Raw genomic sequence first — 23,380 nt, forward strand, 5'->3', positions numbered from 1 at the left:
CCCCTCCTTTTGTGGAGTTATTTCTACCCACTACACGCAATAGTAGGTTCGGGCATCTGGTCTGTAACAAACAGTCATTTAGCACACAAAAGGTGGAAAATACCACAGCACGTCCAGATTCATAGATGGTGTTGGATGTTAACTTAATCAAAGACCAAATGATACGCTTAACTGAAAATGATGTACGTAAAGCACCCAAGGGTATCGTTTGGCGAATAGTATCAGTTTGGATTGAAGGACGGTGATTTGTGAGCACGGGCTACAGTCAGGGCTTTAAGTGGGCCGGGTCTCACCGGGTCTGAGCACCTGCAGTTTTTAAAAGAGGGACGCAAAACAGGTCTCTTTCAGGCTCTGATTTGTGCCCTGGCACATGCGGTCCAGTTTTTTTCCCGGACTGCAGTGACAGCAGGCAAATTGATTTATTTACTTATAAAGTTTTACATAGCGCGAACCAGATCCCGAAGTATATCAGAGCGCTTTACATGAGATCAATTGAATCGCAAGTTACATGTTATATCCAAGCATAGTAAGGCACAGAGACAATGAACAAGAATAGCAGATATTCATGGATACAATCATTACATATATAGCGCTGGCTAGACCCGTAGGTATCAGAGCGCTTTACATTAGGTTACACAATGTTACGGAAGATGATAACAATTACACATTACATCAAAAATAAGCAACACATTGAGAGAGGAAAAAAAGGTGAGACAAGTAGAGCGGAGGGGGGAGTGTGAACAGGGAGGATGAGGGAAAGGACGGCAGGCGGGACGAAAGGAAGTCTGTCCAAAAACCGACTGGGTAGGTGACGTCCGAGGAGGGAATCCAAAGCCCATCTCCTCTATAGCTAAACCAGGTAGCTCCATTGGGCAGCAGACAAGTAGCTAGGTCTCCACTGACGAGGGAAAGTTCACAGAAGAACGTCCAGTGGATAAACAGGGTGGGGACTATGACAAGGACGGGTGAAGAAGGAAGTGTTTTCACTAGCTGTCACTAACAAATCAAAGCAAGGTTGAAAAGATCTAAAAAAGCAGTTGGTAACCTTTTCAATTCTGTGGACCCCTTACTGAATCATTACTGAAATCCGGGGACCCCAACTGAGCCATTATTGGTAGTCAGGGACCCCTGCCTGGAGCATTGTTTATTATTTGAAATTCAAAACAATAACACAACAACAATTATACCCCAAACAAATGCTCAAATACTGAAATATGTTGTGTAATTAACAAATATAGAAAAGTTTTCAAATTTTCAATTTTGCTTATTTATATGTATAGACTTTATTCATTTTAATTAACTAATTTCAATAATATTGAATTTTACCAAAAAGTTGCAGACCCCCAGAAGTGCTCGGATGAAAGGTTCAGAACTATTAGTCTAAAGGATTGCCTCTCTTTTGTGTGTTGCACCATATGTGCTACTACCTAGGACGCTGTACTCTGGTAATACCATGACCGATAAGTTTAGAAATGTGCGCTGCTCACTTCTCACTAGTGGAGAAGTTACGGCATGACGTCATGCCAGTTGAAAGTTGTAGGGGAAGGGAAATCTTTAAAGAGAGTCATTTTCTCTCTGGGATTTCCCTTCTCTTTTTGAAACTCGTGAGCAGCAACACTGTCCTGGTGTCACCAGGGCTCTCAATGGAAGCTTTTTCATTATTATATACAACAAGTCTAAGTTGCTGCTTATTTATTTAATGCAACTAACAACCATTGACAAAGCCAATAGTCCTGACTTGTTGCAGGTATGATGTTACTTGTTGTATCATGTATCTAGATGTAATGACAAACAGCAAAATACAAGTCGTGGGGAACACAATGATAAGCACAGATTTTTTAGTTTATGTGGTTTTAAGCCACGCCCTAATTACATTGGCCACGCCCTTTTGAGAGACCCTCTAGTTTTTTGATCCCACTTAAAGCCCTGGCTACAGTTATCTGATCCTGGGATGTATGACACGGTACTCTCAGTGCAGGGTCGCCACAAGGGTCTTGGGGTTGTGAATGTCTGAGCCTCGTTACTTGCAGAGGGTGGTATCGTAGAAGTGGGCCATTGCCCAGGCTGTCTGGGCAGAGGCTGAAGCTGGGCACTAGGAGGCTAGGGTATCAGTGGTGCAACAGCAGTCAACTAGAAAAGTTTTAACTCACCGAACCCCAAGAAACACATGAGTCCCAGCACGATGAGCCTGTGTCCAAAGGTGCTGGGGTCGCAGCAACCCAGCATTTTTCTCCGGCCTCCCACATTGCCAATCTTTCTGGGAGCTCCGTCCAGCAGAGGCTCCCGAACCTCTTCTTCCGCCATTCCTGAGGATCTACTCAGGCTGAATGGTCATGTGAGACAGAACAAATTTGGTCACGTGAATGCAAGAGTAGGACAAAGTTTATCATCAGGAAGCACTCAGGGGAGGTCTCTTCCGCGGTGGACGCCATATTGGACTACCTCCGTTTAGATTCATTTTTGAACAGCAAAATCGGATAACGGTGGGCGTCTTCCTAGTCAGACGAACTGAAAAGAATGGTCAAATTTGTGTTTTACTTGAGCTATTTGGAGTTTATTTTTATGATTGTAAAAATAATTGATTTTTGGTATAAAATATGATAAATATTCCCTATGCGTTTCTAGCTTGGTTGTCAATGAGAAATCTGTAATTAAAAGTGAAGGATTAAGCTTTTATTTTTTAGTTTTTCTCATTCCATACCAAACGAAAATGTAAAGGATATTACATTTAACATGGTAAATAGCCAGAATAAGTATGGCTTGCTTGTTTCCTGTTAAGAAAGGGTTATACTCGAGTCCTTCTACTATGTCTAAGACAGGGGAGATTAGACTTCAAACAAGAGGATATTGCTAACTTAAGGTCCGCTCTGCATTAAGTCACAGAAATGTATGACGCCTGCCTAAAGGAAATTCCCACTTTATCATATAAGGCTAAATAAAGGTTTGGGTTTGCCGTTGCGAAGTGACCTCGATCAATGGGCGCAGTTTTGAGTATTCACGCCAAGTCTTCGCAACATCTCGAGTTTTGCCACTGACTAGAAGCAAATTCTACAACTAAATGTTTTTCCTACTAATTAATACCAGAGAGTCATAACTGTAATGCTTACACACATGCCAAATTTCAGACCGGGAAGTGGGAGATATTGCACACAAAAAAGTAGAATCGAGCACATATGCTTTTTTTACACATAAACTATTGTTACTCTGCTGGAAAGTAGGAGGTTCTTGCTGGATAGGGGGTCTTCCTGACAAGGAGGTGAATTCTGGGTAGTGACTGTAGAAATTCAGAACAAACAGTGAAAGTTAAGGGCGAAAATTCGGACGAAGGGGCTACCTAAATAAATGATTATCGTGTGCATACATGCCAACATTTCAGAAGAGAAAAGTGGGAGAATTAAATAAAAAATCGGGAGAATGGGGCATTGAATCGGGTTAACGGCATGTATGGACTTTGAAAGTGGCTGCTGCAGGATCGGGCATTTGAAACGTAAATGCACGTGTTTTTTTTAAACTTTCAGATGCACGGAGCGCAATGGCAGGCAGAGAGAAGGTGATGCAAGTGTTGTGCACTGGCCTGGCAGGTTGCTGGCATTGCATGCACTCCTCCTCCCCCTCCTGTGTGGCAGCCCGGGGGGCTGTAACAGCTTCCCCGCGCACACACCGCCGCCCCAGTACTTCACACGTCTTTAAAAGACCATTGCCTTGTTAATGACGCTTTGTTGGTTTTTACCCCTTCTAGAGCCCCTGCATCGCCACTCTGAATTTTGCTGGAAGAATTAGCACCCAACACAATACCAAGCCCTGTCAGCTAAAACCCCCGAGGTATCGGGTTTTTGCATGCAGGAATCGGGAGGCGGGAGACTAACCTTGAAATCGGTAGTCTCACGCCTGAATCGGGAGGGTTGGCATGTCTGCGTGTGTAATCAAGACGGTGCAATCCAGAAAAGAACTGTTTTAGTTCCCACACTCTTCTGTATGTAGTATGGGTCTTCTGGGTTGAATGGTGTTCCTTGAGTGTGCACCACGCCACTTGCCATTGATAGTAAATTTCTTGATATTGGAGATTATTCTGCCCTTTGGGGCTTCCAAGGTGGGCAGTCAGTAAGAGATGATAAATTAAGCTGATTACATGTTTGCCAAAAGGAGACTGAATCGGCCACACTGTGCCCCGAAACCCGGTTCTCCTTTAACACCATGTATCCAGGGGTTTAAGTGGGCAGGGTCTCATCGGGTCTGAGCACCGGCATTTATTTAGAGGGGGCCTCGAAACGGGTCTCTATTGGGCTCTGTTTTGAGCCCTGGCACAGGCAGTCCGTTTTTTGCCGGACTGCAGGGGCATCAGTTTGCTGTCACTACAGTCCAGAAACAATCATTAAAAATGCAATAGGTCTCGCCTTTTATTAAGTTGAAGCCATTTGCTTTGCTATACAATACCATTAGCCAAGTAAATGGCTTAAACTTAATCAAAGGGAAGACCTATTGCATTTTCAATGCTTGTTTTTCATTTGCTCTCATCCTGTCCAGGAATGTCCCTCTTCTGCTGAAGTGCATGATTCTACGTCTTCCACCCAACTATGAATGAAAGCGTGAATGAGTAATAGCTCTTGTAGCTCGATTATACGAAATATAACTTGGTGCTGAAGCTGCAGAATGTGCCGACTGGGCTTTACAGCGCTAAAGTGATGGCACATACCAACCGAGCTTTAGAGGCCAAAAACAATGTCCGGGTGGAATTGCAATAACTATAGTTAAAGCATCTAACACATTGGGCTTTCTGGTGCTTTAGCGATAACCGCTTGGGCTTCTAGGTGTCTTAGCTAGATACACTACCACATTGATCTTTAGGCACTTTATCAGTTACTAGCAGCCCGTCCCAACGTTGTCCGGGGATGAAATAGAATGTGTGCAATGTTTGGAATAGGTAATGCTAATTTATTGTAAAACCTCACGGTATACAACATTTCTTGTTTTAGTCTGATGAATAACACTCCTCGTTTAGCAAATATGGGACGTCGTTCTTTACCTGTCCAGTTGAGGTGTTCATAGACGGTAACGTGAATGCGTGCACTCCGAGGCCGTGGGTTTGATGCAATATTGGAAGGTCTGTGCTCCAGCCGCGAAGGTGTATGTTTTCTCCACGTGACGGCACTTAGAGGCCAGGCCCCACATCGAGCCCAAATCAGCAGCCCGTGTAATGTGTGTTTGCGCCGCTGCGACGCTGACTCGTCTCTGCACCCGCAGATGAATGCGTGCACTCCGAGGCAGTGTCTTTCAAGCAATTTGTTAAGGTGTCGGCTTCATCCGCGAAGGTGTTTGTGCGCTCCACCTGACGCCACTTAGAGGCCCCACATCGCGCCAACGGCCAATGCCCCCAACAATAGTAAATGCAACGCCACTGGTATTGTAACGCTAGTACGCCCCTTGCAAGCGTTTCAATCTTTTACCGAATGCCGCGCCCACATGCCATCGCATGACCCGCCCACTCTTGGAATGCTAGTACGCCTCTCGCAAGCGTTACAATCCGAACGCCGCGCCCACTGCTGTATGCAGACGCCCATCATGCCGAACGCCGCGCCCATATCGCTGTATGCAGACGCCCATCATGCCCCCAACGGACTACTTTTCCCCTAACGTTCTTTCCCCCCCTAATGTATATGGTGGGCTGCTGTATAGCCGATGTCCATCTGCTACAACTGTCCTTTCCAATGCTGTATTGGGTGTTGTGATTGGTGCTGTATTTCCTGAGCTTACCCGCCTCAAAGGTTTGGGCTCTCTCTTTATAATAATAGTATAAATATAAACTACCTGTGACTGTAGACGTTGCATATGTAGCCATTACTAGCGGGTGTAGGAGAGTAGGGTCTGCTATCCTATGGTCACCCCAATTTTTTGCTTTTTGCTTCACTGGTTTTCGACTTACTGAGGCTGTGGGCCTGCTAATCAGACCCCCAGCCTGCTGTTCTCTCTCTAAATTTATAATACATGTGCTATAGGTACATACCACAATTGGAAATGGACTCCTTGTCAGCCCCTGTACCATGCACTATAGGTGCTCAGGGCATAGGTGCCACCAAGGCCTACCAGGGGCTGAAGCATAGCTTTTGCCACCCCTGGCTGGTTCTTAAATTGACACAACTGGCTGATCACTCAGCTGGGGTAAGTGGGTGTAATCACCCCTTGCTTAGATATAGTATACCTATATCTAAACCTATATCTGGACACATATATAACCTGTGAGCCACTCCTATGGAAGGCCTCATCAATCCTGGAGGCAGAGTGCGTGGTTTTATGTGAGATGGAGCTCTGGCATGAGCTGAGCCTGTCTGCAGCTGTCGGGAACAACTCCCTAAGCTGATCCGGGATAATGCCATACCATATACTCTTAAGCGCCTTATAATCCTCGCGGTTATATAGCAACTTTGGTTTGACTTTATCAAAATATGTCGTGTAAGGTGTCATACGAATTGGAATACTACCCCCTCGCCAGTTCTGGCGACGGGGGTAGCATTCCACCCTTCTAGAGGGAGAAGACATGTTACTTTACTGAAACGCGGTTGATTTAAAATGAGCCTCAGATCCACAAAATGGATGCCCCTGCCACAGACACGGGTCTGGCCTCCTGCTGCTGACCGAAACTCAGCATATGGTGGCCTGGACAAAGGGTTTCCTGTCGCAGGGCGGTGTCAAACCACCCCAGACAGGAGATAGTGGATTGTAGTAGGGAGGTTTCAAAGAAACCAGACACTGCCTGGGGAGCACAAGGCTGCCCCTTGCATAATCCGGCCAAACCGGTTCTGGGGCCTTCCAGCCCCTGTCCCAGCGCGGCCTGGATCAAAGGAAAGGGGTGTAACCACCCCCTTCCTGGGTCCCACCCATAGGAGGGGACCTAGCAGGATGTCCAGCCCACCAGATTCGAATAAGAGTGGGAGCAGTGCCAATGCAACTCAGATCATCCTGAAGAAACATAAGAAACGAATTCTGGACCCTTCGACTTTCTACTCGACGTTAGAAGACTGAAGAATCTCCCTTGTGGTCAAGGAGTGACCACCCTGTGCAAACAGGCAACATCCAGCCCTCGACCCTTGCTCTGTTGCAGTTCCCGCCGGAACTCGAGCGACAGAGATCGACGAGATCAAGCTTGCCTGCCTTCTCCCTGCCCGATCCACAGTCCCTGCAGAGCAGAGACCCGTGGAGGCGACCGGAAGCGTGGGGCACGCCATCTTGAAAAGGCCACGAGACGCTGACCGTGCAGCCCACGAGTGACCCTCGAAGCTGTACACCGGGGTTTGAGAAGCCCCAGCCCCGAGCTCCACTTGCACCAAAGCTCCCCCCTCCACACTCGACGAGTGCTGCATGGGGCCCTTCTGCTTGTGTTGGCTCGACGCGTTGGCCCGGTCACTTGCCAGCTGGCTTGTGGCCCCTGTGCCGACGAAAACTGAAATACGACTTGCTTTTCTGGTTGCTCCAGATCTGCACCAGCTCCTGTGAAAAGGAGCCCCCACTCTGACCCTCCTGGTTCGAGTGATAAGCAATCTCCCGGTTCCGCGTGGATTGCTTTTGCCAAGTGCTGTTTGCTGCAATCTTGAAGCCGACGGTGCTGACGGCGAGAGCCTACGTGGGACAGATCTTGACCTGCTCCTGGACGTCGCAGATGCCCCAGAGCCCACGTGACAGCGGAGAGAAGCCTATCAACAACCACCTGATTGCGCCCGACATTGCCTGGTTCCGTCCTGGTTCCACCCTGGTCACTGCTGAGTGACCCAGACTCTGTCCCCTCTGCTTTCAGGTACTTTTCTACTTCGATCCACCCTTGGATCGCACCGGACACTTCTGCTTCACATCGCCTGCAGCTGCAACAGCTTCAAGCACCAAGAGCCTGCGTGTCAAAACCCGACGCCACTTCGACCCTGTGCACCCACGGCCTGTGGGTGAGGTAACATTGCAACGCCGGTGTTCCCACACTGGTACACACCTCTAGGGTCTGTGTCTAAAGTTTTGTTCCTCTAGGTTCAGCGGAAGTATCTTTTAATTCACTTTATCTAACTTTTACGCACCATTGACATTACATTGGTGCGAGCCGCACTTTCCGTGCTGCACCCGTCTCCTGTGGGCTACTCCCGACTTCAGCATTGCTAGTCCTGACTGCTCCCAGCGAATCTCTAGGCCCTAGGCCTAACCACTGTTCGATAAGTGTTCCTTATACCACTTTTTTAGTATATGGTTTGAGTGGCCACCCGCCCTCATCCATAATTGTGCAACTTTATATGTTTTACTGTGCTTTTGATTTAACGCTTGTGCCCCTTTCCTCATAAAGAGTACTGGGGAGTAATTTAGAAATAAATACATATATTTTTATAATATATACTTGTGTGGTGTCCTTTCATTTGATTACAGGATTGTATGTGGTAAAACAGCTCGCTTAACACGACCTCTTAAGTTAAGCCTTTAAGGCTGCTTAGTCCATGCTACCACTAGGATAGCTTGTCTAACAAGGTTGACTTACAACCAGACATCTTTGGGGTTTGTTTGGACTGATACCCAGTGGTTCCAGAATTGGAAACACTACATATCAGGCCAACTTCTCACATTGGTGTGCAGCGGTGCGGATTTGAGCTTGCTGTTTGTTTTACCATTGCAATCTTTACATCAAATTGAAAGATCACATCAAGTACCTCTAGGTACATATAAATCAAAAGCTTAGCATATTAAGTTCTACTGAACTTAGTAGTTGTAGATTAAAGGGATTAGCACACCCTGACTACAACTCACTAGCAAGGTACAGTAGGAAAACACTTAGTGTAGGTAAGTGCATCACTTACACCTCACTAGCAGTCATGTCTGATACAGGTAGAGCCTCAGGCTCTGCTCCTGTAATAGTTGATCCTATAGGGACAACATCCAGATATGACAACCTTAGCCACAAAGACCTGAGTGCCTTGTGCACAGCCAGGGGGCTAAAAAAGGGCAGAGGCCCTACAATTCCTTCCCTAATAGCTATCCTAGAAAAGGATGACTTAGATAAGGTGAGTCAGGCTCCCTTAGAATCAGGTGAAGGGTTAAACTCCCCTGAGAATGAGAATCTTCCAGAAGATGAAGAGGAGGAGGAAGAGGAAGAGGAAGGCTCAGATGTAGAAGAGCCTGAAGATCAGGATCAGAGGGTGAACCAGGTACAGGTTGCCAGGCTTAACCAGGCCAACCTAGACCTACATGAGAATGGAGAGGGCCAGCACCACCCCAGATCTCATAACCAAATTCTCCCAGGCAACAGGAGGGTGAGGTCTCCATCAGGGGACTCTCATCTTTCTAGTGCCTCAAGAGAATCTCAAAGAGGGATGACTCCCTCCCAGAGAAAAGAGCATAGGGCCAGGATGAGGGCTGTCCAACTCCAAATAGAAAGGGAAGAGGTAGCCTTGGCTCAAGCTAAACTTGCTTTAGCAAGAGAAAGAAAATTGTGTGGCTTAGATGCCACTGGTGGCAGCAAAGTTCCTAAAGAAAAAGACAGGGCCTATGACAATAGAAACCTGACAAAAATTGTGCCCCCCTACAAGGAAGGGGATGATATCCACAAATGGATGACTGCTCTTGAGAGGGCCTGCATGGTACAGCAGGTCCCTGAGGACCAGTGGGCAGCAATTTTATGGTACTCCTTTTCTGAGAAAGGGAGGGACAGGCTCCTCACTGTTAGACCTGAGGATGCCAAAAACTACTCTGTTCTGAAGAGTGCTCTTATTGAAGGGTTTGGCCTAACCACTGAGCAATACAGGTTGTTGTTCAGAGATACCCAAAAAGCACAGACTCAGGACTGGACTGATTTTGTAGATTGTGCCACTAAGGCTCTGGAGGGTTGGCTGCAGGGAAGTAAAGTTTCAGACTATACAGGATTGTACAATCTTATGATGAGAGAGCAGATCCTTAATAACTGTCAGAACCAGCTGTTGCATCAATACCTTGTTGACTCTGATTTGACCTCTCCCCAAGAATTGGGAAAGAAGGCAGACAAATGGGTCAGAACAAGGATTAAGCAGAAAAACCAGAACCAAGGTGACCAGAAGAAAACAGACCAGAAGGGTGGGAATCAGAAAGATAAAGAAAAGGACCAGAAGTCTTCAGGCCCCCAAACTAGCAATAAGGAGGGGGGTTCCCAAAATGGAAACAAGAAAAAGAAGAATGATGGCCCAAAGAAACCTTGGTGTAATACCTGCAAATCAGTTTCACACTGGGGCAGTGAATGCACTAAGAAAAATCCAGTCCCCACCACTGCAGCTCCTAAAGCACCTGCACCCCCTAGTACAGTTAGCAGTGGTGGTACACAGCCAAAGGGTTTAGTAGGGTTGACCCTGGGTACTGAGGTGGAATCTGGCCTAGTCAGAATCCCCACACAGGCAGTTCTCCTATATGATGTGGACTTACCTTTGCCCACTGCAGTAAGCCCCAGTAACCTGGGCAAATATAGGCAGACTCCCTTAATCAATGAGAAACTGGCTCAGGCCTACAGGGACACTTGTGCCAGTGTCACTATGGTGACACCTGACTTTGTGGACCCTGGTCAGATTGTACTAGGTGAAAGTTACCTAGTGACCAATGCAAGCAACTCCACTACTTCACATAGTGTGGCTGTTGTGAACTTCTCCTGGGGAGGGGTAGATGGCCTAAAGAAAGTTGTTGTGAGTGCAGACCTCCCAGTAGACTGTCTGTTAGGCAATGATCTTGAAAGCTCAGTTTGGTCAGAAGTGGAGTACAGGACTCATGCAGAAATGCTAGGGATTTCAGCTCATGTCCTTGCAGTGACAAGGTCTCAGGCTAAGAAGTGCCTTCCTGAACCAGTGGTGGATCTTGAAACAATAGACCAACCACAACCCAAGAGAAGGAGCAAGAGGGTTAAGGCTGTGCCTTCCCACTTGCCCCAGGTTGAGGATCAAGTTTCACAGGAAACTGATTCTGCAGTCCAAGAGGAGACTGTCTCAGATGAGCTTGAACCTGAACAGGTTGAGTTTCTGGGGACAGGGGGACCCTCAAGGGCAGACCTGGGGCAGGCCCAATTAGATTGCCCTTCACTTGAACCCCTCAGACAGCAAGCTGCTGCTGAGGCTGCAGGGAATGCTCAAGGTACCCATAAAGTGTATTGGGATGAAGGACTCCTTTATTCAGAGGCTAGAGACCCCAAGCCTGGCACAACCAGGAGGTTGGTTATACCTTTGAAGTTTAGGGGCTTCCTTCTTACCTTGGCCCGTGATATTCCCCTTGCAGGACACTTAGGCCAGAATAAGACTTGGGACAGGCTTGTTCCACACTTTCACTGGCCTCACATGTCAGAAAATGTCCAGGAGTTTTGTCGCTCCTGTGTCACTTGCCAAGCCAGTGGTAAGTCAGGTGGCACAACAAAGGCCCCCCTGATACAACTACCTGTGGTGGGGGTACCCTTTGAAAGAGTTGGAATAGACATTGTGGGTCCCATGGATCCTCCAACAGCATCTGGGCACAGATTTATACTGGTGGTAGTGGATCATGCCACCAGGTACCCAGAGGCAATTCCCCTGAGGACCACCACAGCTCCTGTGGTGGCAAAAGCCCTCATTGCAGTTTTCTCAAGAGTGGGCTTTCCAAAGGAGGTTCTTTCAGACAGCGGTACCAACTTTATGTCTGGATACTTGAAAGCAATGTGGAAAGAGTGTGGAGTAAACTATAAGTTTACCACACCCTACCATCCACAGTGCAATGTGCTTGTTGAAAGGTTCAACAAGACCCTAAAGGGAATGATAAAAGGGTTACCAGAGAAGCTTAGGCGGAAATGGGACATCCTTTTACCCTGCTTGCTCTTTGCTTACAGAGAGGTCCCACAGAAGGGGGTTGGCTACAGCCCTTTTGAACTTTTGTTTGGCCACCCTGTAAGAGGTCCATTGAGTTTGGTGAAGGAAGGATGGGAGTTACCTCTCAAAAAGCCTAAGCTAGACATTGTGGACTATGTACTTGGTCTCCGCTCCAGGATGGCTGAATACATGGAGAGAGCATCCAAAAACCTTGAGGCCAGTCAAGAATTACAGAAAGCTTGGCATGACCAAAAGGCTGTTCTGGTTGAGTACCAGCGAGGGCAGAAGGTGTGGGTGTTGGACCCAGTGGGGCCAGCAGCTCTCCAGGACCAATGGACTGGACCCTACCCTATCATTGAAAAGAAGGGAGAAGTCACCTACTTGGTTGACTTTGGCACCCCTAGGAGCCCCCACAGGGTGCTCCATGTAAACAGATTGAAAGCATTTGTTGACAGGGAGGACATGAGTCTCCTCACGGCCACAGATGGGGAACAGGAGGAAGAGAGTGACCCTCTCCCAGACCTGCTTTCCCAGAACCCTGATGATGGTTCAGTTGATGGAGTAGCCTTGGCAGGCAGCCTCACTGAGCAGCAACAGGTGGACTGCAGACAGGTGTTGCAGGCCCACAGACATATGTTTTCTCTCACACCCAGCCAGACTAATTGGTGCACCCATGAGGTGGACACTGGTGACAGTCTGCCTGTGAAGAATAAGATCTACAGGCAACCTGACCATGTCAGGGATTGTATAAAGGCTGAGGTGCAAAAGATGTTGGAGCTTGGAGTGATTGAGCCATCAGAGAGCCCATGGGCTAGCCCAGTGGTCCTTGTGCCAAAACCTCATACCAAAGATGGGAAGAGAGAAATGAGGTTTTGTGTGGACTACAGAGGTCTCAATGCTGTCACTAGGACAGATGCTCATCCCATTCCAAGAGCAGATGAGCTCATTGATAAATTGGCTTCTGCCAAGTTTCTGAGCACATTTGATTTGACAGCTGGCTACTGGCAAATCAGACTAGCTGAAGAGTCAAAAGCCAAAACAGCATTCTCTACCCCTAGTGGACATTATCAATTTGTGGTAATGCCCTTTGGTTTGAAGAATGCACCTGCCACCTTCCAAAGGTTGGTGAATCAAGTCCTTGCTGGGTTGGATGACTTTTGTGCAGCATATCTAGATGATATTGCTGTCTTTAGCTCCACCTGGGAGGATCACCTGATCCACCTGAAGAAGGTTCTGGAGGCTCTGCAAAAGGCAGGCCTGACTATCAAGGCTACTAAGTGCCAGATAGGGCAGAGCAAGGTTGTGTACTTGGGCCACCTAGTAGGTGGGGGTCAAGTTCAACCACTGGAGAGCAAGATCCAGACCATACAGGACTGGGCTCCTCCAACTACCCAGACACAAGTCAGAGCCTTCTTGGGCCTGACTGGGTATTACAGAAAATTTGTAAAGAACTATGGGTCCATTGTGACACCATTGAATGACTTGACATCCAAGAAGATGCCCAAAAAGGTTCAGTGGACAGTTAGCTGTCAAAAGGCATTTGATGACCTGAAGAAGGCCATGTGCTCTGCACCTATCCTAAAGAGTCCTGACTACTCCAAACTGTTCATTGTACAGACAGATGCTTCTGAGTTGGGGGTGGGAGCTGTGCTTTCACAACTTAATCAAGATGGTCAAGACCAGCCCATTGCTTTTATTAGCAGAAGGCTGACCCCCAGGGAGAAACGTTGGTCAGCTATTGAGAGGGAGGCCTTTGCTGTGGTTTGGGCCCTGAAGAAGTTGAGGCCATACTTGTTTGGTACTCACTTCCTAATTCAGACAGACCATAAGCCCCTCTTGTGGCTAAATCAGATGAAGGGTGAAAATCCCAAACTGCTCAGGTGGTCCATTTGTCCATTTCCCTACAGGGGATGGACTTTACAGTGGAGCACCGCCCAGGGACTGACCATGGTAATGCAGATGGTCTCTCCAGGTACTTCCACTTAGAACATGAAGACTTATCTGGTCAAGGTTAAGTTTAATGTCCCTGCGTTTGGGGGGGGGGGGGGTTATGTAGGAGAGTAGGGTCTGCTATCCTATGGTCACCCCAATTTTCTGCTTTTTGCTTCACTGGTTTTCGACTTACTGAGGCTGTGGGCCTGCTAATCAGACCCCCAGCCTGCTGTTCTCTCTCTAAATTTATAATACATGTGCTATAGGTACATACCACAATTGGAAATGGACTCCTTGTCAGCCCCTGTACCATGCACTATAGGTGCTCAGGGCATAGGTGCCACCAAGGCCTACCAGGGGCTGAAGCATAGCTTTTGCCACCCCTGGCTGGTTCTTAAATTGACACAACTGGCTGATCACTCAGCTGGGGCAAGTGGGTGTAATCACCCCTTGCTTAGATATAGTATACCTATATCTAAACCTATATCTGGACACATATATAACCTGTGAGCCACTCCTATGGAAGGCCTCATCAATCCTGGAGGCAGAGTGCGTGGTTTTATGTGAGATGGAGCTCTGGCATGAGCTGAGCCTGTCTGCAGCTGTCGGGAACAACTCCCTAAGCTGATCCGGGATAATGCCATACCATATACTCTTAAGCGCCTTATAATCCTCGCGGTTATATAGCAACTTTGGTTTGACTTTATCAAAACATGTCGTGTAAGGTGTCATACGAATTGGAATACTACCCCCTCGCCAGTTCTGGCGACGGGGGTAGCATTCCACCCTTCTAGAGGGAGAAGACATGTTACTTTACTGAAACGCGGTTGATTTAAAATGAGCCTCAGATCCACAAAATGGATGCCCCTGCCACAGACACGGGTCTGGCCTCCTGCTGCTGACCGAAACTCAGCATATGGTGGCCTGGACAAAGGGTTTCCTGTCGCAGGGCGGTGTCAAACCACCCCAGACAGGAGATAGTGGATTGTAGTAGGGAGGTTTCAAAGAAACCAGACACTGCCTGGGGAGCACAAGGCTGCCCCTTGCATAATCCGGCCAAACCGGTTCTGGGGCCTTCCAGCCCCTGTCCCAGCGCGGCCTGGATCAAAGGAAAGGGGTGTAACCACCCCCTTCCTGGGTCCCACCCATAGGAGGGGACCTAGCAGGATGTCCAGCCCACCAGATTCGAATAAGAGTGGGACAAGTGCCAATGCAACTCAGATCTTCCTGAAGAAACATAAGAAACGAATTCTGGACCCTTCGACTTTCTACTCGACGTTAGAAGACTGAAGAATCTCCCTTGTGGTCAAGGAGTGACCACCCTGTGCAAACAGGCAACATCCAGCCCTCGACCCTTGCTCTGTTGCAGTTCCCGCCGGAACTCGAGCGACAGAGATCGACGAGATCAAGCTTGCCTGCCTTCTCCCTGCCCGATCCACAGTCCCTGCAGAGCTGAGACCCGTGGAGGCGACCGGAAGCGTGGGGCACGCCATCTTGAAAAGGCCACAAGACGCTGACCGTGCAGCCCACGAGTGACCCTCGAAGCTGTACACCGGGGTTTGAGAAGCCCCAGCCCCGAGCTCCACTTGCACCAAAGCTCCCCCCTCCACACTCGACGAGTGCTGCGTGGGGCCCTTCTGCTTGTGTTGGCTCGACGCGTTGGCCCGGTCACTTGCCAGCTGGCTTGTGGCCCCTGTGCCGACGAAAACTGAAATACGACTTGCTTTTCTGGTTGCTCCAGATCTGCACCAGCTCCTGTGAAAAGGAGCCCCCACTCTGACCCTCCTGGTTTGAGTGATAAGCAATCTCCCGGTTCCGCGCGGATTGCTTTTGCCAAGTGCTGTTTGCTGCAATCTTGAAGCCGACGGTGCTGACGGCGAGAGCCTACGTGGGACAGATCGTGACCTGCTCCTGGATGTCGCAGATGCCCCAGAGCCCACGTGACAGCGGAGAGAAGCCTATCAACAACCACCTGATTGCGCCCGACATTGCCTGGTTCCGTCCTGGTTCCACCCTGGTCACTGCTGAGTGACCCAGACTCTGTCCCCTCTGCTTTCAGGTACTTTTCTACTTCGATCCACCCTTGGATCGCACTGGACACTTCTGCTTCACATCGCCTGCAGCTGCAACAGCTTCAAGCACCAAGAGCCTGCGTGTCAAAACCCGACGCCACTTCGACCCTGTGCACCCACGGCCTGTGGGTGAGGTAACATTGTAACGCCGGTGTTCCCACACTGGTACACACCTCTAGGGTCTGTGTCTAAAGTTTTGTTCCTCTAGGTTCAGCGGAAGTATCTTTTAATTCACTTTATCTAACTTTTACGCACCATTGACATTACATTGGTGCGAGCCGCACTTTCCGTGCTGCACCCGTCTCCTGTGGGCTACTCCCGACTTCAGCATTGCTAGTCCTGACTGCTCCCAGCGAATCTCTAGGCCCTAGGCCTAACCACTGTTCGATAAGTGTTCTTTATACCACTTTTTTAGTATATGGTTTGAGTGGCCACCCGCCCTCATCCATAATTGTGCAACTTTATATGTTTTACTGTGCTTTTGATTTAACGCTTGTGCCCCTTTCCTCATAAAGAGTACTGGGGAGTAATTTAGAAATAAATACATATATTTTTATAATATATACTTGTGTGGTGTCCTTTCATTTGATTACAGGATTGTATGTGGTAAAACAGCTCGCTTAACACGACCTCTTAAGTTAAGCCTTTAAGGCTGCTTAGTCCATGCTACCACTAGGATAGCTTGTCTAACAAGGTTGACTTACAACCAGACATCTTTGGGGTTTGTTTGGACTGATACCCAGTGGTTCCAGAATTGGAAACACTACATATCAGGCCAACTTCTCACAGCGGGTTTGTACCCTTAAGGCTTTGTAATGATAACAGTTATCACATAGGCTTTAAAGCACTGCAGCTCTAAAAAGATCATCTGTGCTTTTCAGCACTACAGCCATACAAATTAACCCTTGTGCTTCCAGATGCTATATTACAATATCTATCCCTCCTGTGTTTCAGATGCTACAACAATTACCACCAGGACTTTTATGACCAATAGTAAGGGCGTAACGCAGGCTCCTGCAGTCCCTGTGGTGCAGAGGGCTCCTAACCCTTCAGGGACCCCAAACTTTCCACATAGGCCCCATTCTGTCAAAGTGCAATGCATATCTATAAGAGGGGGCCCCTCTTCACATTCTGCATCAATTTAGTTACACACCTGACCAATAGGAAATATCACCTAAACCTCTAGGAGATGATGGCCTAGCAATACAACCTGGTTGTTTAGGTTCGGAAGCCATCACATCTACATCAGCTTCTTGGTGCTATAATAATAATCACCACCTGAGCGTCAAAGCACTAGAGAATACCACATGGGCTGTAGGCACTTTGGCAATAGTAACTATCTAGCCATTAAAATGTAAATGTAGATGTAAATTAGAGGGGGCTATCTGAGAAGCAAGTTCTTGCTGGGATTAGTAGACATTGCTATGGTTTCCAAAACAATAGCTTAGGATATGAGATTTAGAGTAGTTTATATGCAGAAGAGGCATAGGAAAGGTAGAAGTGAAGCAGACGTGAATTAAATAAATATATGATTGAAGTAAGTAAAAGTTTCATTGAAAGTCAATTTTTCATGCAGGATTTTAAGGAACAGAACAGGTTGAGGTTTTTGCTTACAATCTGTGCTTGTAAACCTCCTGAAAGGTTTAAAGTCCGCTGTAAAGGAATGTAGCTTTCACAATCTTCCTAGCGGCACTTTAAGAGGTGGCACAGATACTTCCTGTACTGAACAAAACAGCTGATCAGTGCTTGTTGAGACGACTTTGCAAGTGACTTAGAAGCAACGTGAAATTTAACCACATCCTGTTACTGGTAAGAGTAAATTCAGTGCATGTTTGTGACCAATTCAATACCAGGTTCAGAAGGTGCTGTCCTGCAGTGCACCCAACAGGACAGACTCCATGTCCTGCAGAATGGACGTGTCTGAGGTCACCTTGATCCTCCGCCATCTGTCCTGCCTCTTGTGACATAGGACATCCCTTTCACCATTAGGAGCATTGCTCCATGTACAACGCAAACATGCAACCACTCTTCTTCACATCATGGTTGCTTAATTAGAGGATGTGGCCTAATGGCAAGAGCGGTGGACCTCGAAGCTGCAGGGAACATGTTGAGTCTCGACAGGGACCTCCAAAATCACTTAATCTCCCCGTGCCTAACACAGACAAATAAATGAATGAGTCTGTTTGTAAAACTGGTGCTCATGTAAAGCGCTCTGATACCTTCGGGTCGAGTTATCGCTATAAAAACTCTAAAAAATAATTACCATCTATGTTTTCAGAGCTGAAGAAATTACGACCTGTGCTATCAAAGGTGCTGGGGCTACAGTAATTACCACTTAAACGTTAGGCGCTATAGCATGTACCACCTGGTCATTAGGTGTTCGGCTGCCATAGCACCAAGTCTTGTAAGCGGTCCTACAGTGATAACCAGGACTCTAAGGCCCCCATTAGGATGGCGGGCGGACTTTGCCCACCCGCCATCCCCGTGCAAAACGGGCCCGCCCGCCATAGGAGTGGCGGTCCCGCCTTGGCAATTAGGATGCGCCCGCTACACTGGCGGGCGCATCCTGTATTTTTACCATTGCGGCGGGCGGTGCCTACCATGTTGCACTTTGAAATGCGGGGGGGGGTACCATAGGCATTGCCGCCACGGAAAGGCATGTCTGAAAGCCCATCATAATATGGCTGGTGGTGTCTAATAGACACCGCCACCATATTAAACATTTTCCGCCCCGACTGCAAGGCGACCGGGGCGGGGAAACGGCGGACGGTGTTTACGTCCACCGCGGTCCCCCCCGCCATAGTAATATGGCGGGGGGAAATGGGTGGCGGACGGGCATGAATGTCGGGCGGATCGCTACCGCCACCATGGCAGTGGCACTCTGCCCGACATCATAATGGACCCCTTAGTCAGGGTATTGTCACAGTGAATGCCACCTGGACTTGCAGGCTAAATATAAATTACCACCAGGAATTTTACGTGCTGCAGCTACAGTGATTACCATCTCAGAGTTCATAGGCAGAAGCAAGCGGCATGACTCGTGTCGTAGATGACAGGGTGTGCTCTTCAGCAAGCACTGTTGGAAGCCTCCCTCCTCTCCCATATGAAGGATTATAAAGACACGTTCAGGGGTGATTCTATAAATAGTGCGGCAGGTGCAGTCTCAAACTGCATTACAAAAATCTTGCATGCTCAAACTGCGATACATGTTTCAGGATACACAATATTTAAAGGACCCGGCATCAAGCAACCTACCTCTACACAAAACCAACATGCTCTGCTGACAGTGCTAGACAATAAACAGAATTAAAAGGCTAAAGATCAAGTGACAGTGTGTCAGGAATGAGCAATACAAGGGTCTTGAGCACTGGATCGCTGCATGGTGTGGATGAACTGGGTGCCTCACTGGGGAAGCACTTGGTAGTACTGTAATGCACGCTGGTAATGACCACAGCAAATTAGGTGCTCATGGTGGTCACTGCAGGTTGAGTAGTAAGTGGTCAGTTCAAAATGGTGAGGCAGAGTAGGGAGTAAGGTTACCAAAAAAATGGGAATTAATGTAAAACACTGAATCAGAATGTGATTTGTAGGCAACAGGGAGGAATGTTAAATGTTAAATGTCGTATACTTGTAAAGCGAACAGCTGCCCCAGCAAAGGCACGTCCCGGCGCTGTATACCGCTGGGGAACCCGTCCTGGTTCTCCCTGTGGGATGGTCCCTACTGGGAATCCCCAAGGTGGAGCCAGGCATCCCCGGCGTTGGTGAGGCCGTTGTGGAGATTAGGCAAGCTAATGCCCAGAGTGGCCGAGTGGGACCCCAGGTTAGAGTAGGCACCGAGGTGAGAATTGTCGAGTCCGCTGACCCTGGTCCACTACCCTGCCGCGTCGGGAATTGAACCCTGGTCCCGGGCCGACTTCTGCTCCCGGGTCTGCCGCCTCTAACCAGTGAGCCACACCACTCCACTGGGCACTGCAGCTTGGGCTGACTGTAGTCATTATAGAAGAGTGAGATAACACTAGTGGTCACTTAGGGCGGGAGAACACTAATCACTACTGCATGGTTATTTGGCTCTGGTCACTGTATAGTGTGTGAGTGAGCACTGGTGACTACTGCTGGCAGATGGGCACTGAATACAGATAGATTGGCACTGGTGACTGCAGAGTAAGTGACCATAGGTGGTGGTTGGAAGACTTGGGTGAGCTTAGAATGATCTCGTAGGAGGACAATGTCACACTTCTGCAGACACTCTCTGTAAAGTTACCAGGTGACACTATGTCAATAGGGGCACTGAGTTCTAGTCCTGGGCTTTCATTTTACAAATCATTGCTTTTAGGGGTGAAAGCCCAATTGGGTCAGTTGAAATGAACTAAGACTACATTTCCCCGCAGGAGCCAGAGCTCCAGTTAAGGAATCTCAGCCCACTTGCCATCCGCACCAGTTAAGTGCCAGAAACGCGGTAGCGGCCAGCGGATGAGGTGGTGACCACTCAGAGGTATGAAGCAGACTCGGGTGGGGGGGGGCACAGGAGGTGACAGCTCGACCTGATCTTGAGCGCCCGGTGGCTGTGACCTAAATCCAAGATGCTGGGCACTGTGGCCGGAGGCAGCATCCAGGGCTGTTGGTTCAGATGGCCCAGTGCGTGCACTGAGGGCAACGAGGGACCCTCTTGAATGGGGATCACAAACTGCACAAAGGCCCCCCACCCTCCAGTGAGACAGCAGGAACCGGTGAGCCTAGCGACCTCACTACAACATAGGCAATGCTGTCCGGCAGTGGTTCGATTGTAGTTGGAACCACGGGCGGGTTGCTTAATGGTCTTAAGAGGTCATCTAGCTAGAAGGTGCCACAATTGGCCTTGAGGGAGACAAAGAGCCCATCTGATTGTTGGACTGGGAGCCACCACAGGCTGAAGGAGAAGACTTCCCACCTCCATGCATGTGCTGAAGACGCCAAGGGCCGATCCAGCTTCAGTAGTATCCACTTTGTAGGAGTGCTGGAACTGATGGAGGGAGTGGAAACAAAGCAATTTGTGGAGGGCCTGGCACTTCGCATAGTAAAACCGGAGGACTTATCCACCCACTTTGTAGTAGAGCGGGTACATCATGTCCCAAGGGCCCTCGGAATCCTGGAGCCAGGCCGAGATTGCTCCTGGCCCACATCCTGAACGACGGGGACTGCAACCCAATCCGTAAGGTAGCCTACCAACAGAGCCCGGTACTAGTCGACAACCTTTATTTATTTATTTTCTTATATAGCGCAGGATTTTACCCCCATAGGGGTATCTCCGCGCTAGCGCATAGGTGCAGATGCTGGACTGATAACTGAATAGTAGAACTACCAGCGAACTATGAGGTCGAGTATAGATGGATTTTAAGGACCTTCCTAAAGGATTGGAAATTTAAATTAGTCTTTAGGGCAAGTGGAAGTGAGTTCCAAAGAATGGGACCTTTGTAGGAGAGGGCACGCCCTCCCTGTCTTGCCCTCTTAATCCTGGGAACCTGAACCAGTTGCTGCTTACTTGAACGCAGGAAACGTCCAGGACTATAAGGGATGAACTTGTCTGTTAGGTATTTAGGGCCTGTACCAAAGAGGCATTTGTGTATGGTACAGCAAACTTTGTATTTAACCCGCTGCCCAACAGGCAGCCAATGAAGGCTGTCCAAAAGCGGGCGGGAGGGGGTCCTAGGCAAAGCATTGAGTACCAGTCTTGCTGCGGTGTTCTGGACCACTGGCAAACGATTAAGTTGATCCTCATTGGCCGAGATGTCAGGCCATTGCAGTAGTCCAGTCTACTGATCACCAACGTCTGGACCAAAGTCTTACGATGATAGTCAGGCAAGAGTGGAAAAACACGTCGAAGGAGTTCGATGGTGTGGAAGCATAGACCAGCAACTTGATTGGCATGTTCTTTAAGCACCAGTGCCTGATCCAGACGTACTCCAAGGTTTTTAACGGTCTGCTTTGGACTTGGCACTGGCCCAAGATCTAGAGGTCACCATTCTGGGGACCACAGAAGCGGGGCCTCTCCGAATAACATCACCTCTGTTTTGCCTACATTGCATTGAAGGCAATTTGTAGCCATCCAGTTAGAAGACGCCCTCATACCATCCGCAAAAGATTTCCTTATTGCTGGAGTAAGGGACTGGAAAGGGAACAGGAGCTGGGTGTCGTCAGCGTAGGACACCGGGGTGAACCCATATTCTCTCAGAATGCCAGCCAAGGGTGCCACATACACATTAAATAGTGTAGGGCTTAAACATGAGCCTTCTGGCACTCTCTTGGTGAGCTACCTAGAAATGGGTTGAAGGGAGCCCAATCTGACACCTTGTGAGCGGCCTGTGAGAAAACTCTCTACCCAGGACAGCGCCACACCCCCTATGCCTTGCAGTTATGATCTTCCCAAACAACACTCAGGAGGTCTAGGTAAGGCACTGATAGTTTGCTAAGGTGCAGTAGATTCGTAAACATAATCTGCAATATTTGATGCTTTTCCCAGCATGCTGAAAAGTTCTGCAGAGGGGTGCTCCTGGTTCTTCAGTGCCCTGGACGAGGCCTGGGGTTGGTTCGAGGGATGGCGACCAGTAGAGACTAGAAGGCAGTGGAGTGGCTGCACTTTGTTCTCACGACAAGTTACAGAGGAGTGGTGGGCAGATGGCATCAGGGAGCAACAGCTGGGAGATCGTTAGGAGGGCAGCCTATGGCCTCCCTGATGGGGCATCCAGGCAGGTACACTGGGGGACAAGCTACTGGGCAAAAAATGGTGGCACCAGTGGTCCACTGCATGCACGAGGAGACAAACTTTCACACTTCCACAACACTTCTTCCTTTGGGGAACGGAAGGAGTATTGGAACATAATTGTTCAAGTTAAGGTTTACTAATGGGGAGATGACATGGATCTCGAGCATTGGGGACGCAAGTAGTTCTTGCCTGCAGTTTGAGGATGTAGGAAGGAGGAGTTCAGATTGGGACACGGGGACAAGGGGGTGGAGACATGCGCATATAGACCAGGGAGTCCTTGGGTACTGCTCGAAAGGATCGTTCCCAATGAGGACTCAACAGGGGGTTGATACCCACAGAAGGGGGATAACAGTACTCACATGGAACGCAAATGGGCTCGGGCACAAGTCGAAGAGAGGGGTGGTATTCAAGTACACTTACCAACACAACACTGACAGTCCTGCTTCAAGAGATTCACCTGGTGGAGAATAACTGCAGTTTCCTGGGGAAGGTTCGGTACACCGCCCTTGCACACTAGAGGTTCACAATGGGATCATGTGGAGTAGGGATCCTGACACTGAGTTCCTTGGCATTCCAAGTCAGACAGACATGGACGGACCCCGGGGGCTGCTATGTGGTGGTAAGCGGCATCCACGAAGAAGGAATCCTTGACCATGGCCTCATGGCACCTCTCGCTAGCACTGCAGGCTAAACCCATGGGAAAATTGGGGGACTGGGTAATCCGCCTGCCCAATCAAATACGCTGTTAGTCGGGGGAGATTTAAACCTCACTATGGAGGGCAACTGGGATAGGGGTATCCGGAGATTGAGGGCAATGCTTTTATGCCTCG

At 48.7% G+C, this 23,380-nt stretch overlaps 1 protein-coding gene across 2 annotated transcripts in view; it reads right to left on the reverse strand.

Annotated features, from left to right (window-relative positions):
• MFSD1 (major facilitator superfamily domain containing 1) overlaps positions 1 to 2,385 on the reverse strand; it is a 144,144-nt gene extending 141,759 nt beyond the window's left edge. Inside the window, exon 1 of one of the 2 annotated variants that reach the window (XM_086944219.1) lies at positions 2,151 to 2,352. In XM_086944219.1, coding sequence (XP_086800345.1) covers positions 2,151 to 2,304 — 154 coding nt within the window. In that variant the 5' untranslated portion in view covers positions 2,305 to 2,352. Of the gene's footprint in view, positions 1 to 2,150 lie in introns of both variants that reach the window. The other variant, XM_086944220.1, reaches the window with a different exon arrangement.
• Between the last annotated feature and the right edge of the window lie 20,995 nt (positions 2,386 to 23,380).

This window comes from Lissotriton vulgaris, chromosome 11, assembly GCF_964263255.1.
Source record: "Lissotriton vulgaris chromosome 11, aLisVul1.2, whole genome shotgun sequence".
NCBI lineage: Eukaryota > Metazoa > Chordata > Amphibia > Caudata > Salamandridae > Lissotriton > Lissotriton vulgaris.